This window comes from Accipiter gentilis, chromosome 2 (assembly GCF_929443795.1).
Source record: "Accipiter gentilis chromosome 2, bAccGen1.1, whole genome shotgun sequence".
NCBI lineage: Eukaryota > Metazoa > Chordata > Aves > Accipitriformes > Accipitridae > Astur > Astur gentilis.
Genome location: NC_064881.1, coordinates 37,091,868 through 37,110,830, shown reverse-complemented (window position 1 = coordinate 37,110,830; position 18,963 = coordinate 37,091,868). Strand labels below are relative to the sequence as shown.

Here is an 18,963-nt window from a genome sequence, read left to right as displayed (position 1 = left end):
AAATAAAGTCCATAAAGATCAGTTTTCCTGAAAGTAGGGTAGATCACAATTCAACAGCATCAGACTGCTTCTACCACGCAGCTTCCTTGCTTGCAGTTTGCAGGCCCAGTATGTAGGTGTTTTGTTTTTATGTGTCTACCTGTCAAAAAATGTATGCATATATACATATATCTACAGAAATAAAAAACTAGAAAAGCTCTTTTACCCTCCATGGGGAAGACAGCCTGTCTCTGTGACCCATAAAATAAATGATGAAGGAAGACTCGCGGGTATTCCAGCATGCCCCAGTCTTGAATGTTGGGATATACTGAGAGAGAAAGGGGCAAGTATTCTTCTGTGTTTATCTGACATGACGTGCCAATGCACACACAAACCCAGAGCTTTAAGTTCAGTGTGAGTGACTCCAAATAATGTGAAAGTGCGGATTTTAAATACTTATTAATTGTTATAGGGCTAAGTTTGATACTTTCCTTTGAAAAGTGTGGTAAACACATCCTAAGTCACCTTCAATTTAATTGTTTAAATGTTATCTCATGTTAAGATTTTAAAGATTTGCATGTATCTGTTTTTACTGGATAGGTAACTTGTTTTTTTTTAACCGTATTATTGCTGGAATAGTATTACTTAAATTAATAATTTCACAGTTGGCTAATGATAAATATTAAATATAAAGGTATGAATCTAGCATATTTATTATCCCTGCAGTCTATGATCGCTTTTTAATTCTAAATTAGGGGATTATTTTTTTTTCTCCTGGTGGAGCTTATAATGTTTTTAAGCATTCAAAGACAAGACAAAACTTCTTATATAAATTATTCATTAGAAAAAGCGACTAGGTGATAAAGAAGATGCTTATAATCTTTTAATGTCATTTCAATATGCTTATAAAACTTTGTAATATCTAAATCGATATTAATTTCTGCAAAATTTAATCCTAGCTGTATGTCTCTGCTTGTCTGTGCTGGCATAGAAAAGATTCTGCAGTGAGAGGAATCTGGTCTTTTGGTTACAGCTGTTAAATTAGATTTTATGAAGTTGGTTTAATTCTAGGACATGTCCATATTTGAGGAAAGGAGCAAATGAAGGTACAGTTGTGGTTGTGTTCTTCAGTACAAATACATTTCTTTCATAAACAATAATGCCAGGTTTCTGTGCTTTGTATGTGAAGGTTTTGCCTAATAGTACTTAAAAATAGAGAGGGTAAAGTAGAGAAAATGCTAGTATTTGTAATACATTTTGTTGGAGGCTTGACTTGATAAGTACTAAATATTGCAAGATGTATTGAAACATGTTTGATGTCTGTACAGTTCCTGATGATGTATTTGCTCAAAATTATATATGGAAAGGATCTTACAATTACAAAAGCAAGAAACAGCCCATGACTTTGACAGTCACCAGTTTCAATGCAACTTCAGGAAGAGTAAATGCAACGCTTACAAACAGCAATATGGAATTGCTGCTATCAGGTATGGGATAAGAAAAACTCATTTCCATTTTATTTTTTTCTGCCTTTTATACGTTGGTTCCCTGTAACTTTATGCATAACACTTAAACTTTTAACATCTTCTGGAAACTTTCTTAGCTTATCAGAGATTTTCATTCTAGTTCAGTTCCTTTTCAAAGGTAGGGATTTTTCCACCTTTTCCTTCTTTCCCCTTTTTTTATTTCTCAGATTTTTATTATATTTGGAGTTAATAGGCAAGGAGGAGTGAAAGAATCATCCTAATTCTCATGCTTCTTCCTTAAATATTAAAAATAAACTCTAAATTACTGTTCCTGAGATTTTCTTAATTCGTAATCGTGCAATTTCCTTACAATAGCCTATTAATGACTAATAAGCAATATGATGAGACTTATATGTATTGACCTAGCAAGGCAGAGATACTTAATGAACTTGGAGAGCATGGAGACATTACACTAATTAGACTAGTGATATAGTTGAAAAAAGTAGCTACCCTTCATGCTGTGGTTTCAAAAGAAGCCCTTGATTGCGATCTTGGTTTATGATATTCCACAGTCTCTGCCACACAGAGCTCTGTTGCCATGGTTATGTTGACACAATATGCATAGTTCTCTATGCTGTGAACCATCAGCAGAAACTACAGATAGGGCTTAACAAACAAGCAAACAAAAATACTGTAAAAAATGTTTGAGTTTATAGTTTTTGTTTGTTTTTCAAACTCTGTCAGTCCCATGATTGAGACATCTCAGCCACATAGACAATGGGCCTGTCACACCACAGGACTGGCAGGCTATAGCACAGGGGCATGAATAAGCATAAAAGAAACACCTGAAATCAACATTATCACTCAAAACTTAGTTTCTTGTCCCTCTCTCTGCAGCACTTTTTGCCAGGACTGAAGAAGCTTAAAAATCACAGTTATGTATTGGCTGGACACTGCTGGTTTTAATCTTGTTCATCACTTAAGGATCCCTTTCTCTGAAGTAGTTTAACATCACTCTTTATCCCAGAGGTGTTATCAAGGACATAAGTGGCAGAACATCAACCTGTTGGAAAAAAAGAGAGGGGGAAGTTCAGCCCGTATGTTTCTGAGAGGGCTGGTCTGCAGGAAGAATGTAATGGGCCAAAGAATCCATGTCTCTTGAGCTTGAGTTTCTAGTATCTAGTAGAGTGGTGAATTTTTGTCACTAGGTTTGTCTGTTGAAGATATTTTGTAGGTGTCCTTTGAAGGGTCACACTTGAGAGGCTGTAGATGGACTGAAAGTTTCATAAATATTTTCTAAGTGGTAATGGTGTTTGTCTTGACTGAACTTATTCTATTGTATGATGCCTCTTTGGTTTCAGCCATGTAATTTCTATGAGGGTATTAGGTGCAGTGGATGTAGTATTTTGTATTTTTAGGATTAGTAAAAGTACAAGCTGTGTTTTCTCACTGAAACAACCTCCTTGTCCTCCAAATAAAAAGGTTCCCTCAGTTGGACAGAAAAGTGATTACAAATGCCCATTTTCACTCTACATACAGGCATTGCACATGTCATCAGGTAATTAATATTATTTTCTTTCCCTATTTTGCAGATAGAAAACTGAGATCCTGTATATTGAAAGAGTATCATAGGGCCAGGGAAGTAGGGAGGGATCAAAAAAGACATTTAGATGCTAGGGAGCTGATATCTCCTGTACTCAACTTGTAGGTTTCTGAAATAAAAAATATTTTTCTCCCCGTGCAGCACTTCCTGTTTTGCATTCCATTGTTTACTGCATCTTTTTTTTTTTATTTCTTTCTATTTAGACACCTGTGCTTGCTGTAATTATAGTATATATGTCTGTCACAGGTTAGAAACGGGCATGTTCTTTTGATCAGGTTAGCATGAGTGAAAATAGCAATGCTATTATAGGCATTAAGAGAAGAGAAAGGTACAGCTTTTACTTGTTTATTTGGCTCAGATTAAACACTTTCTTGTACACTGGGAACCCAGTTGCCAGCTCTGAAGAAGCACATTGGCCTTTCACCAAGAAACACTTGCAAATCCACCATTGTAAATCAACAGAGAACAGTGATGCCTTGGTCTGCGGGATAATTCTTCTCTGCTCTTGTTTGAGTGTACGTACATAATGTTCATGCCCATGTACAGACACCACAGCCCTCAGCATCATGCAAATACTTCCTGATGTACATTTATAAGATACATCCATGGCAGATGTGACTAATTTTTTTTCCCAAGTTCCAAATGATTTCTAGATGCGCACTGTCCAAGCTCTTGAAGTGACTAAACACTGTATGATAATGTTAACACAGTACTGAAGGCAAAAGAATAAACCCTATCTTACCAAGGCACATTCATTTGAGCTCAGTGCAGCGTTAACACGAAAGTATGTCTGCTTGTTAGCTCAGAGATGATTTGTATAAAATGATACCTCCTATAGGGCAATCATCTATCCTTAATGTGGAGAAGGCTTTTGTTCTGTGAATTTAGGCATGTAGATGAGAAACATGAATGAGGAATCTCATTGCCATGTCTCTTACTGCAGCTTCTGAAGAGAGCTAGGAAGTTTGTATCTTAACCTGAACTGAACTTTTTTGAGACGCTCATCTCACCATAGTCTGTAGTGAGAGTCTAGAGTGAATAAACTAACAGAAAGGACAAAGTTAAATGTCTTTACTTAGTTTGGATATATCTGGGCAGGCAATCTTGTTTCCACTTTTTAAGTGTTTGTTAGATTAGCAGCCAGCAAGACAAAGGTGACTGTGCTTTTTCTTCTCTGGAATTCATTTTAATACAATAGCATCACCCACCATTCTCTTCTGACCCTGTATACAAAACTCTTTAACTATGAGTCTGAAAACTCTGCTGCCTCCCAGATCATCTCTTTACAGCACTGCAGTCCAATATTAAGCTATTCGGTTGTGCCAGCATTTCTTCCTTCTCTACCTTAAGATGCTAAAAGCACTAAGTACCTGCATATTTCCTTCCTCCTGCTACTGTGTTAGCTAGTGATTTTGTGCAGCCTTAGTTATTTTTTTTTCACTGGAGAGTGTGCTGGGTTGACCTTGTCTGGATGCTAGGTGTCAGGCTCATGGGGCGAGATAAGGACAGGGAGAGATCACTCACCAATTACCATCATGGGTGAAACAGACTCGACTAGTGGAAATTAATTTAATTTATTACCAATCAAATGAGAGTAGGGTGGTAAGAAATAAACCCAAATCTTAAAACACCTTCCCTCCTCCTCTCCCTTCTTCCTGGGCCCAACTTCACTCCCAAATTCTCTACCTCCTCACCTCCAAGCAGCGCAGGGGGACAGGGAATGGGGGTTGCAGTCAGTTTAGCACACATTGTCTCTGCTGCTCCTTCTTCCTCACTCTCTTCCCTGCTCCAGCATGCAGTCCCACCCATGTGAGACAGTCCTCCATGAACTTCTGCAATTTGTGGGTCCTTCCCACAAGCTGCAGTTTTGCACGAACTGCTCCACCATAGGTCCTTTCCACATGTCCTTTCCATGGGGTGCAGTCCTTCAGGCACAGACTGCTCCAGTGTGGAACCACCACAGGATCACAAGTCCTGCCAGAAAACCTGCTCCAGCATGGGGTCCTGTCTCCACAGGCCACAGGTACTGCCAGAAGCCTGCTCCAGCATGGGCTTTCCCATGGGGTCCCAGCCTACTTTGGGCATCCACCTGCTCTGGTGTGGGATCTTCTACAGGCTGCAGGTGGAGATCTGCTCCACCACGGACCTCCCTGGGCTGCAGGGGGACAGCCTGCCTCACCAGGGTCTTCACCATGGGCTGCAGGGGAATCCCTGCTCTGGGACCTGGAGCACCTACTCCCCCTCCTTCTTCACTGGCCTTGGTGTCTGCAGGGTTGTTTCTCTCACATATTCTCACTCCTCTCTTCTGACTGCTGCTGGTGTTGCACAGGGTGTTTTTCCCCCCTTAAATATGTTATCATAGAGGCACTACCACTGTTACTGACTGGCTCAAACTACGTCAGCGGTGGGTATGTCTTGGAGCCAGCTGGCATTGGCACTAAATGACATGGAGGAAGCTTGGAATCATGAATCCATTTAGATTGGAAAAGACCATTAAGATCATCAAGTCCAACCTTAAACCTAACACTGCCAAGTCCACCAATAAACCACATCTACACATCTTCTGAGTACCTCCAGGGATGGCAACTCAACCACTTCCCTGGGCAGCCAGTTCCAATGCTTGACAACCCTTTTGGTGAAAAAAATTTTCCCTAATATCCAATCTAAAGCTCCCCTGGCACAACTTGAGGCCATTTCCTCTTGTCCTGTCACTTTTACTTGGGAGAAGAGACGGACACCCACCTCGCTACAACCTCCTTTCAGGTAGTTGTAGAGAGCCATAAGGTCTCCCCTCTGCCTCCTTTTCTCCAGACTAAACAAACCCAGTGGCCTCAGCTGCTCCTCATTACACTTGTGCTCTAGACCCTTCACAAGCTGTGCTGCCCTTCTTTGGAAGTGCTCTAGCGCCTCAGTGTCTTTCTTGTAGTGAGGGGCCCAAAAGTGAACACAGTACTCGAGGTGCAGCCTCACCAGTGCCGAGTACAGGGGGACAATCACTTCCCTTATCCTGCTGTCCACACTGTTTCTGAATACTAGCCAGGATGTTATTGGCCTTCTTGGCCACCTGGGCACACTGCTGGCTCATATTCAGCTGGCTGTTGACAAACACACCCAGGTCATTTTTTTCCAGGCAGCTTTCCAGCCACTCTTCCCCAAACCTGTAGCACTGCATGGGGTTGTTGAGACCCCATGTTGAGACCCAGGTGCAGGATCCAGCACTTGGCCTTGTTGAAACTCATACAACTGGCCTCAGCCCATCGATCCAGCCTGCCCAGATCCCTCGGTAGAGCCTTTATACCCTCAAGGAGGTCAACACTCCTGCCCAACTCGGTGTCATCCACAAACTTACTGAGGGTGCACTCAATCCCCTTGACCAGATCACTGATAAAGATACCACACACAACTGGCCTCAACACTGAGCCCTGGGGAACATCACTTGTGACTGGCCACCAACCAGATTTAACTCCATTTCCCACCACTCTTTGGGCTCGGCCATCCAGCAGTTTTTTACCCAGCAAAGAGTACACCTGTCCAAGCCATGAGCAGCCAGTTTCTCTAGGAGAATGCTATGGGAAATGGTGTCAAAGGCTTTACTAAATTCCAGGTAAACAACATGCACCGCCTTTCCCTCTTCCACTAAGTGGGTCATCTTGTCATAGCAGGAGAGCAGGTTAGTCAAGCAGGACCTGCCTTTCATAAACCCGTGCTGACTGGGCCTGATCACTCGCTTGTCCTGTATGTGCCATGTGATGTTACTCTGATCTGCTCCATAATCTTCCCTGGCACTGAAGTCAGACTGACAGGTCTGTAGTTGCCTGGATCCTCCTTCTGGCCCTTCTTGTAGATGGGCATCACATTTGCTAACCTCCAGTCAACTGGGACCTCCTCCCTTAGCCAGGACTGCTGATAAATGATGGAAAGCGGTTTGGTGAGCACTTCTGCCAGCTCCCTCAGTACCCGTGGGTGGATCCCATCCAGCCCCATAGACTTGTGCATGTCTAGGTGGTGTAGCAGGTTGCTAACCATTTCACCTTGGATTATGGGGGCTTCATTCTGCTCCCTGTCCCTGTCTTCCAGCTCAGGGGGCTGGGTACCCTGAGAACAACTGGTCTTCTAATTAAAGACTGAGGCAAAGAAAGCATTAAATACCTCAGCCTTTTCCTCATCCTTTGACAGTATGTTCCCCCCGCGCGTCCAATAAAGGATGGAGATTCTCCTTAGCCTTCCTTTTGTTGCTAATGTATTTATAGAAACATTTTTTTATTGTCTTTTACGGCATTAGCCAGATTAAGTTCTAGGTGGGCTTTGTCCCTTCTAATTTTCCCCCTGCATAACCTCACAACATCCTTGCAGTGCTCCTGAGTGGCCTGCCCCTTCTTCCGAAGGTGACATACTCCTCTTTCTTTTTTCCTGAGTTCCAGCCAAAGCTGTCTGTTCAGCCAGGCTGGTCTTCTTCCCTGCTGGCTCGTCTTTCAGCACAAGGGGACGGCCTGCTCCTGCACCTTCAGGATTTCCTTTTTGAAGAATGTCCAGCCTTCCTCGACTCCTTTGCCCTTCATAGAATCCTAGAATTGTTTTGGTTAGAAGAGACCTTTAAGATCATTGAGTTCAGGACTGCCTCCCAAAGGACTCCATCAACCAGGCTCCTAAACAGGCCAAAGCCTGCCCTCTGGCAGTCCAAGGTAGCAGTTCTGCTGACCCCCCTCCTTACTTCTCCAGTAACTGAAAACTATCATTTCATGATCGCTGTGCTCAGGATGGCTTCCAACCATCACATCACCCACAAGTCCTTCTCTATTCACAAACAACAGGTCCAGTAGGACGCCTTCCCTGGTTGGCTGACTCACCAGCTATGTCAGAAGGCTGCCTTCCAGGATTCTCCTGGACTGTTTCCTCTCCGTATTGTATTTTATTGTTTTGTATTGTATTGTAGTTTATTTCCAGGAGACATCTGGCTTTTCCAGCCTCTGGTATTTTGTCAGAGAAACCGCTCCTGTAGCCCCCCTGCTAATGAAACCTTGCCACACACAGCCAATAGAGAGAGACAGTACCTTCCTACACCTCACTGCTGTCTTCACTTCTTGTTCACATCACAGAATTAGGATGAACATAAAAATAAGAAACGACCAAAATAAAGTTTAATGGTATATTACTGGAATTTTCAGTTAATGAAAAGAAATCCAGTTTTCTTCATGCATAGCTAACACATACTAACTTATTGTAGACTGAAGTCATCCATATTTGTTAGTCAGTAAAAATTAAAAAATTAAAGGGAGGGATGAAAGTCAGTATTTAAGTCTTAATTCATTTACAGTTTGAAGTGTGTTCTGTGATGTACTATGTCAATAAATCAGTGTATTTTAATTTCAGTTTGGTGGAATTTTCTGGAGGTGGAAGTATAATTATTTGGTTGGTTTTTTTTTTTCTTTTACTTGGTTTTGGTTTTAGTTTTGTTACTGTTTAAGTTTTAGCCATCATTAGCTTTGTTGATATAAAGTGCAGTATAACCTTGCGTGATTCTACAAATAGAAAACTTCATATGAAATGAACAGTAATATCAGTGCTCTGCCAGAAAGGAAATGATCATACTAGACAAGTCTTCTATTTAAAATGTGAAGTTTTAAACCATTAATTGATAACAATGTTTAAAAACGTAAGGGAAAAAAATCTTGAGTGTATCTTGACTGTCTTTGTAATGGAAGATTAAATCACCAAGCATCTCGTAATATTTTATTTTCATTCTCCAAATTAACAAAGAAAGGTGTTTGGATTCTAAACATTTCTTCTGCAGGAATGAAAATGAATCAATTAATTATGCCTACAAAGTAAATAAGGCTATATACAAGTCTTATTGTCTGGAAGAAACTGTGTCGTAATATTGACTAGTGACTTTTTGATCTATTTTCAAATCTAGAAATTTTTAATTTAGCACCAGCTTTTAGAAGAAAATTTTGATGTGGATGTTGCTATTATCACCTTCTTTAACTGATGACTGAATTACAAATAGTGAAAGTGGGTATACAAGGTTGTAATACACTCTGCCTGATTCAGAACAGTATTTTCCATCTCAAATTGGATTACTGTCAATGTATGTTCTGTCTAAGGTTTGTTACGATAACTGTTAAGTAACAGCTGCGTCTATAAGGTTTCCCTTCTGTCCTCTCTACAGGGTAAGCTAAAACCAGTTTCTATCAAAATCCTATGATAACTGAAATAATTTCACAAAATAATACATCTTGTTAAACTAAAATGTTGGTAACAATGCTACCTATTCTTCCTGCTTTCCCCTTTTAAGGCAAGAGATTAAATACTTGTTCTTAAAAATGAAATTATTTCTCTGCTCAACACAAATATAAATTTTAAAAACTATATTCTACAGGAGTGTATAAAAGCCAGGAAGCTCGGCTAATGCTCCACATATATCTCATTAAAGCACCCTCCCATACATCTGTGAGCAAGTTGAAAGAGGAAAAATGGGCTATGGATGGTTTTGTGAGTATATTTCTGCTACAAAATTGAGGGAAATATTTTTGTTGTTGTTGTTTGAAATCATGCTGGTGTTCTAAACCCCAGAAGTCCTGAGACATATTAATAGGAATCTTGTTAACAATGCTGATTCATTAAATGAAATGAAAATTGTATTGTAAGGTATAGGACACCAGTCTGAGAGAAAATATGGGAATAGTCATAATGTGTAGGCACAATTATAATGCACGTTAACACAGAAGCCTTTCTCTTACTTTGGATTTCATTCCAATATACTGAGAAATTCTATCATCATGATAATATAATAACAATTTCAAATAATATTATAACATATAATATTATTGTAGTAGCAAATTTTACCATTAGGCTAGCAGTGATGTTTTACCTTTTGGTGACATTTTTAGAAGTACCATGAAAAAGCTAAACTGTTACATGTATGGGGAAAACAAAATAGATTGCTCCAATTAAGCATTAAGCCCCTTGGAAGTTCTGGGGCTGAGCTTATTCTTTAAAAGGGAGAAGAAGGGTGCGCATAACTGAGAGGAGGAAAGGTGAAGGAGAGGGGTAAAAGAAGCAACAGCCCAGGTGGCTGGGACTTGTTTAAACCATGAGAGGGAAATCCAGTCAGAGAATAGACAGGAAAAACAAACATCACCAAACATCACCCAAGATAATGCTAATGCTGGAAAAAACTGAGTGTGTTGGCCTGAGACACTTTATTTGTCATAGAATAAAGTAGAATTTTCAGAAAAGAAAGGGCCTAAAATAATTTGGATGATGATAAACACTCATATATCCCTATTACACCTTCTCATTTTTCAAGGAATCTCTCTGTTTTCTTATGTTTCACCTACGGGTAAAGCACTACAGGGACAGCAATATGGGTGCACATGCCTAAAGAAGAGAAGAGGTGCACATTGAATTGTATGCATAAATTTATATTTGTATAACTTGTGGCACTACTTCAATAATAATTTTTAAAAAGGTGCAAAACCAGAACCAAAGCAAAAAACCTTAAACATCTTAAACAGTAAATATGCTGGTAAACAGGCTTCACTCCCTTGGTTTATACAAACTTCAGGCTTCATGAGCATGCTTCTGTGGTGAAAAAATACGGTAAACCCAAGACATTTACTTTCAGACTTCTAAATGTACGAAAGTACACAGTACAGTCCCTACATTCTGTATGCTATTTACATACTGTTCTTATTTGACCATTTTCTTTTTTTTTTTTTTTTAATCTTGGAACAGCTCAAACAGGCTGTGTTACCCCAAAGTAAGAAATTCACCTGAGAAATGCACCCTTTCTTCAGTGAAAACATAGCTTCAGGTCATTGCTGAAGACATAGTTACCTTGAGAAAGGGAAGCTTAAGGGAAAATCTTGATGGAATCTGTCTCGGGACCACTGAATTTAAACCTAATAACTACCCTGGGAAGCAAGTACCTGCAAATTTGAATACAGTGTGTTTGTTTAGAATGTACTTACCCTGATAAAGGAGATGTTCATAGGATTACAACCCTTTCTTCCCTCCCACAAGTCTTTTAGTTTATACTAGCATATATTGCTCTTGTACCAAAGCCTCATTCTTCTCGTCTACAGCTGTATAATTAAGTAATTATTGGGATAAGCACTGAGAAATAGCAAAGGAACTAACTGTCAGTTGAATGCAAGATCTTGTTTATTTATTTTTAAAGTAATTATTAAAACCTCAATACTTGCATACTTAGGATTACCTACAATATAACTTTTGCCATCTAATTCCTAAACAAATCAGATAATTATGAAGTATGTAAGATGCTTAGAAATACTGAAATCTTGAATTGCCAGAAACTTTAAACTTTGTTGGTTTAAAAAAATAATACAGTTAAAGTTATTATAAGGTAGTATATGTGACCATAAGCCACCGTGTCTGTTGTGCCTTTAACAGTTCTGTCTTTTCTTTTAAACTTTATAGATTTCCTAGAAAAAAGAGGGTATTTTTAATGGGGAATAACAGCTACCAGTCAAGCATATTAGGATCTCTCTCTTCAAAATAGATACTTGTAACAAAATTTTCCCCATTTAATTCAGAGTACTTTTTGTTTACAGGTTTCTGCTGAACCTGATGGAGCAACATATGTTTTTCAAGGATTCATCCAGGGTAAAGATTATGGACAATTTGGACTTCAAAGATTAGGTATTTAGCAAATTCCAAGTTTTTGCCAGTTCATTGTTCCATATTCTGTTTTATTATATCCAGCAGTATAAGGGTATCTGCAGGATTTTATGAGTATTGATGTTTCATAGAATATTGAGATGTTAATTTCTTTAAAATCTCATTTAAGTAGTACTTACAAAGAGTGTTTTGTCAGAAGTGGTAAGGAGTTATATATGCCTTACAATGTACTTCTTAGTATAGCTATAATTTTGAAATGTTTTGAGAAATGTTTTTCTATGAATATGTGTAAAATGCATTTAGTTTCACATCTTGATAACTAGAAAGCCCATGTTATAGAATGCTCTGCTAAACTGGTCTCTTGTTCAGGGTGCTGAAACATTTCACCTGAACATTTGCTAGAAGAGTGAAACTGCTAAATATTTGCAAGTAAATCTTAATGTTACTTTTAAGAACAAAATCTTACGCACTTGATAAGCATTTATTTCTGTGATGGGTTGACCCTGGCTGGATGCCAGGTGCCCACCAAAGCCGTTATATCACACCCCCCCATCCTCAGCTGGACAGGGGAGAGAAAAATATAACAAAAAGCTTGCGGGTCGAGATAAGGACAGGAGAAATCATTCACTAATTACCGCCACAGGCAAAACAGACTCAGCTTGGGGAAAATTAGCTCAATTTATTACAAATCAGCCAGAGTAGGGTAATGAGAAATAAAACCAAATCTCAGAACACCTTCCCTCCACCCCTCACTTCTTCCTGGTCACAACTTCACTCCCGGATTCCTTCACCAAGCCCCCCCAGAGGGACAAGGGGGATGGGGATGGGGTTTATGGTCATCACACGTTATTTTCTGCCACTAATCCTCCTCAGGGGGAGGGCTCATCACACTCTTCCCCTGCTCCAGCGTGGGGTCCCACCCACGGGAGACAGTCCTCCACAAACTTCTCCAACATGGGCCATTCCCACGGGCTGCAGTTCTTCACGAACTGTTCCAGCATGGGTCCTTTCCACGATGTACAGTCCTTCAGGAGCACACTGCTCCAGTGTGGGTCCCCCACGGGGTCACAAGTCCTGCCAGAAAACCTGCTCCGTGGGCTCCTCTCTCCACAGGGCCACAGGTCCTGCCAGGAATGGGCTCCAGCACGGGCTTCCCACGGGGTCACAGCCTCCTTCGGGCACCCACCTGTTCCAGTATGAGGTCCTCCCTGGGCTGCAGGTGGAGATCTGCTCCACCACGGACCTCCCTGGGCTTCAGGGGGACAGCCTGCCTCACCAGGGTCTTCACCATGGGCTGCAGGGGAATCTCTGCTCCGGTGCCTGGAGCATCTCCTCCCCCTCCTTCTTCACTGACCTTGGTGTCCGCAGGGTTGTTTTCTCTTACATGTTCTCACTCCTCTCTTGGCAGCTGTTTTTCTCTGTCCCAACTTTTTTTTTTCCTTCTTAAAAATGTTATCACAGAGGCGTTACCACTATCACTGATTGACTTGGCCTTGACCAGCAGAGGGTCCATCTTAGAGCCGCCTGGTATGGGCTCTCTCGAACACAGGGGAAGCTTCAGCAGCTTCTTACAGAAGCCACCCCTGTAACCGCCCCCCACTGCCAAAACCTTGCCACACAAAACCAATACAATTTCCTAAAAATTGACTTCTTGGTTCTATATATTCAGTTCTACGCCAAAGTAACAGTTTTTATCTATCCTTTCTTGGAGAAGACAGCTCTGGTAACAGAGCTTTAGTAACAACATTCTGTTGTGCTTTTTAAGAAAAAGAACTTCAGTTACTTTTCTGTTACTGTTTTAAGAACAGTGTTATTTCTCCTTCAACAAGAATTTGAATTTAGTTAATACTGAATTCTTGAATAATAAAACATTACAAATATAATCAGTAATATAATCGAACATATGTTATTATAATTTTGACTTCTTGTAGCACAGTATGTTAATGTGTATTAATAACATCCAAGACTTGAATCCCATACAGAATTATGCAGGAAGATATTTACTATACCAGCATATATATATTGTTTCTGCTGACATTTTGCATCCACTTATTAATCAGAATATGGTATACCACACTACATTTACTTTCCAGGTGGGCTCAGCATACAGCTGTACTTATACAGCTGAACATATTATGATGACCCGATCACAAGGTGTTATTGAATTCTGAAGTTTATGCAGTAGTATGTGCCGGGGGGAAGAGACACCTATATTATATTACTTGTTTTTTCTTGTTATTCTTTTTAGGTCTTAATATATCTGAGGGTTCAAATTCTTCTAATCAACCACATGGTACAAACAGTAGTTCAGTGGCCATTGCTATCCTTGTGCCTTTCTTTGCCCTTATATTTGCTGGTTTTGGCTTTTATCTTTATAAACAAAGGTAAGTACAAATTAAGTATATAGAATTCATGTATGACTTGGTGTTTTTATTGCCCTCAGTCTTTGTTACTGTAAATAAAGTTTTCTGTAAAACCACAAAATGTTTGCAAAATATGCACATAGACAGTTCTTCCTACCTCCATTAAGGTCTGGCATAATGACTGAGAGTCAGTTTATTGTACTGTGCTATACTTTCATTCCTACATATTTTAAATGTTATAAATTTCTCTCTTTATGATACCAAAATAGATGCTATAAATTAACGGCATATGGGGAATAATATAATGAATAGACTTTGTGTGTACTTACAGTAGATTGCCTGTATTATTTTTTTTACATGTGACAGAATTATGAGTCATATCTTGAGTAATTTGTTTTAATGCCTGCTGTGTTTATTGGCTTGCAAGTATATGCAAGTATTATGTCACTGAGAAGTTTCATTGTGGAACTCTTTCTGCATATGAAATTATTAGTTCATATGCAATTACCTTACATAGCCACCAGTCTTCTCAATTTCATTAGTCTAAGTTCAACAGTTTTGTTCATGTTACTGAGACCAGTATTAGTTCTTTGGATTTAGTGTCAAGTAATCTTTTCCTATAGCTTTAAAGCGTTAGATAACTAAAGAAAATTTAATAACTTTAATAAGAAGACAATTCATTGCCTACTAACCATCAAAATGGTGATTTACATCTGGTAGCCTGACAATAATAATTGTAATGTACTCACAAGGATAACATTAGTTTAAAACATGTGCCCTGATTTTTAAATGGTACCACTTGTTTTTGAACTGCTTCAGAATATGAAAAAATGCTCCTGTAATTTTTTTCTACACTTGTTATTAACTGTATGCTGTAAGCACTTGTCTTTACATTTCATATTGATGATTTACAATACAGTATGCATTTTGCATAACAATACATATGAAATGTTTTCAAGGGATTGAACTTTGATATTTTGAGTTATTTAATCAAAAAGGAAATATTTCAGCTATAAATTCATTCTTGATAAATTTGTTGAGTCTTCAAAGGGAAAAAGAAAATCTCAGTCACTTGGCTGGGGAATTACTGCATCTTTACAAGATTTTGTTGTACTCTTAACTATTTACCAGCTGATCATCCAAGTAGAAATACCTACCTCTTCTCAGGCTTTTACCTCATTTCTTTACGTGAACACCATTTTAAATGAATCATAAATCCCTTAAACTTCAATAAAGAGAGTACTAATTCTTAGCACAGATACTGTACAAAAAATGAGATGTTGTATTTAGCTCACATAATTGGAATTGGGAGCTAGATACTGTTCATACTCTTAAACCACTTTAGAGTCAGTGAGGAAAACTGCAGTTACAAATACTCTGTCTTTCTTCTATAGGACTGCACCTAAAACACAGTATACAGGATGCTCTGTACATGAAAATAATAATGGACAAGCTGCTTTTGAAAACCCCATGTATGACACAAATGCAAAGTCCGTGGAAGGGAAAGCAGTACGATTTGACCCCAACTTGAACACCGTTTGCACAATGGTATAATGTGGTAATGATACGTCTTCAAAGTCTGGAATTGACACACAACACAGTGCACACACAGTTCACTGATTAAAAAAAAAAAAATAAAAAAAAATTAAAGCACACTTTTCAGGATATACTGGGTCACCTTTTCCTGAGGATGATAGACAAGAATGGGTTGTGGTTATTTTGTTTTGATTTTGTTTTTCATAAACTGGATCAGAATTCTTCTTCGCGTGTACCACGGAGAGTTTTAAAAAATTTTGCTGCACTCCATGAGTGTTACTCACAGTTTATTTGCTTTTTTAAAAAAGGAGGTTATTCTAAAACATAAAACATATTTGCATATATTGGAGGAGCATCCACTATCAGTATTTCTGTGCTTTATAAAAACTATAATAGAGGGACTGGGTTTAAAAAAAGATATAGGTAGAAAATAAGAGCTATACTTACAGGAGACAATAGGTCACTGACTTCTCTTTAACAGTCATATGCTACATCTTTTTCATGAGTTTGTACCTTTTTTTCATTTATTTAGCCAGTTTAGTATTTTATTTTTCTCAGAACAGTTAATTTTTTAAGTCCAGGGTGTAGTATTTAGAAATCAGCACGTACAACTTACTCTTTTCACGTCATAGAAGAAAAATTAAAACATTATGTTCTTATGTAATGAATTTCCTTTCCTGCTTCACATCTTGCTTCCTTTTCATCTTCCAAGTCAAGCTCCTTTTCTTTGTTTCCGTTAACAATACCCCAAAATGGTAATGTTTCTACATTTCGTTTGTCAATCATACAACTAGAAAATTTTTGCAATCAAGAAGCTAGTGTGAATTGACCTTTGTCATGTGGCTATGTTCCTTACTGTTGAAGATCATTCAAAAGAGTGACCATCTTACATTTTTTTCAAAAGAGAAAACATAATTTCATGATATTTCCAATTAAAAAGTGCAGTTTACAGTAACATTAGCAATCAAATCCATATATAAAAAAATTAAGAGTCTGTTTTTCAACCCATGCTAGTTAAATCTAAACTGTATCACATCAGTTTATTCCTTCAGCATTTTGTCAAAATGCATGCACAAAGCATGGTGAAATCCCATTGAAGTTGATGCATTCCAACAGACTTCAATGAACTTTGGATCAGACCTACAAAGCAAGAGGAAGTTATAATTTGGAAATACTGTTTTCACATCTATTTAATCTATATATTCCATACTCTATGGAAACAAATCCTTACAGCTAATGATTTAAAATTGAATATATTACCATAGTGCAATGAAAACAAAAATATTACATATATATATATATATATATATAAAGCCATGATTTTATTAGGGACAATCCATTCATTTTAGGGACAATTCAGATTCCACAGCCCTCAGATACAAGTTTTAGACATTCCAGAATTGCTTCTAAGGAAATGTAATTTTTAGTTTTACAGTTATTTCATATCAGAATTATTCAGTGGCAACTCAGTAATTTATTTGATAGGTCATTGTCTTCCATTCATAGCATGACTCACAAATGCTGTGTGTTAGCCAGTGTGAATTATCTGTTATTGTCCCTTTCAGACATTAATAATTCTGTGAAAATCTAAACTTTTTCTTACCGTAATAGAGAGTGCCTACCAAAAATCATTGTACCCAGGATTGCTGCTTGGATTTCTATAATGTTTGATGAATTTCTTATAAACCATTTTACAACACTTTGTTTTGAATATTCATACAACTCTGTCAAACTGTATTCTACTAAAAGGATGCTGTTTTATATTTTATACCATTGGTTGTTATTTATTCTTGTTTATTCCAATGACTGCAATAACTATGATTCATTCATTAATGTTAAGGTTAATACATTTGAGATCGTTTAAACTTTTTCTTCTGCAACTGGCTACTCCTCTTATATTAATGCATACACTTTTGTAAAGAAGTATATTTTTATGAAAAAGGATTTGTAAAAGTATGATGTAAATTTTCAGTGCAATGTAAACAAAATAAAAATGGACAATTGCTTTTTTTAACCATGTTTCTTCTTTGGAGGATGAGCTTTAAACTCATTTCAGTTGTGAAGATGAGAAAATAACCAAATTAATAATTTAAATCTAGTATTTTTGTGGGTCTTAAAATCATGTTATTTTTTTCTGTACCTTCCTGTGAATTTTAGGTGAGGTAAAAAGACTTAGATTACTTTCACAAAAAAACAATGAGCACAGTGTTTAAAATTATCTATTTACTAAAATGAATTTTTTGTTTGACTTGAAGAAGCAGATTTCCAAAAAAAAAAAAAAAAAAAAAAAAGGCTTATACCTGTCAACCCAGTGAAAAGCACAGAGAAACCTCTTTTTTTTTTTTTACTTTAAAAGAAAAAAAAAAAAAGAAAACCTTAGTGTTCCTCAAGGTTGTAGACAGCCTACTTTGCACATTAATTTTGCTACCTTTCTGCAGAAATGTACAGGTTGTACATATTAACAGGTAGTACCAGTGCATACAGTATTTTCTGGCATTAAAAAAAAAAAGATGTTGTCTTTTAATGACATTGAACTGGAGGGGAGGATCTTAATTATTTTACTGTAATATTAGAACTGTCTTTTAACTATCCCTTTTGCTTGCAAGCATGGAAAGTGAATGACAAATCCTGATCTGAAATGCTATTCATAGGGTAACTGGGGGGAAAAAAAAGTAATATTATTTTGTGAATTTTGTACTCTACATAAACAAAAGGCCCATTCAGGCCCACGTTGAAATTACTGAACACTGTGTTCTTAAATACATTGGAAAGAGAAGAAAAGAGTCACTGTAAAAATGATACTGTGAGGATCATGCACTAATGTTTTTCAGGCAGGTTCTAGAGCAAATTGGTTAACTCTGAAAAGCAAAAAATCTTGTTTCACAGTGGCCAAACTTTCATACACTACCTAGAATTTGAAGTTAAGCTCTTCATTTTCTGGTTTATGCATTATATGTTTTAACATATACAAGTAAATAAAACTTTCATTGAACTTGTTCAACAATTCTGTTAATGCTTAAGCTAGTATCCAGCTTGTGCTTTTCAAGATTTGTATTGACTTCATTGTAACAGAGAATGAGCTATTCATAATACATTGTTGGGTTTTTTTTGTTGGGTTGAATTTGTTTGGGGTTTTTTTTTGATTTTGTTTTGATTTTGGGGGGGTTGTTTGTTTGTTTGTTTTTTTTTACTGTAGTTCTTGAGCTGTTTAACTCATAAATTGTTTCTGTGTGAACTGTTCAATTTTCTACTAGCAGAGTGGTTTATTTTCACTTTGGCCGATGGAATTTCAAGTTTTGGTTCCTTGATTGCAGTTGGTTAGCACAGTCTACTCACTGTTTTTTGTTTTTCTCAAGAAGATAGCTGAAATTAA

At 37.8% G+C, this 18,963-nt stretch overlaps 1 protein-coding gene across 3 annotated transcripts in view; it reads left to right on the top strand.

Moving 5' to 3' along the window:
* CSMD3 (CUB and Sushi multiple domains 3) overlaps positions 1–15,608 on the top strand; it is a 767,893-nt gene extending 752,285 nt beyond the window's left edge. For all 3 annotated transcript variants that reach the window (XM_049824473.1, XM_049824463.1, XM_049824457.1), the window contains 5 exons: positions 1,308–1,466; positions 9,428–9,540; positions 11,625–11,712; positions 13,940–14,075; positions 15,449–15,608. In XM_049824473.1, the coding sequence (XP_049680430.1) occupies positions 1,308–1,466; positions 9,428–9,540; positions 11,625–11,712; positions 13,940–14,075; positions 15,449–15,608 (656 nt within the window). The remainder of the gene's footprint in view (positions 1–1,307; positions 1,467–9,427; positions 9,541–11,624; positions 11,713–13,939; positions 14,076–15,448) is intronic.
* Positions 15,609–18,963: the final 3,355 nt, after the last annotated feature.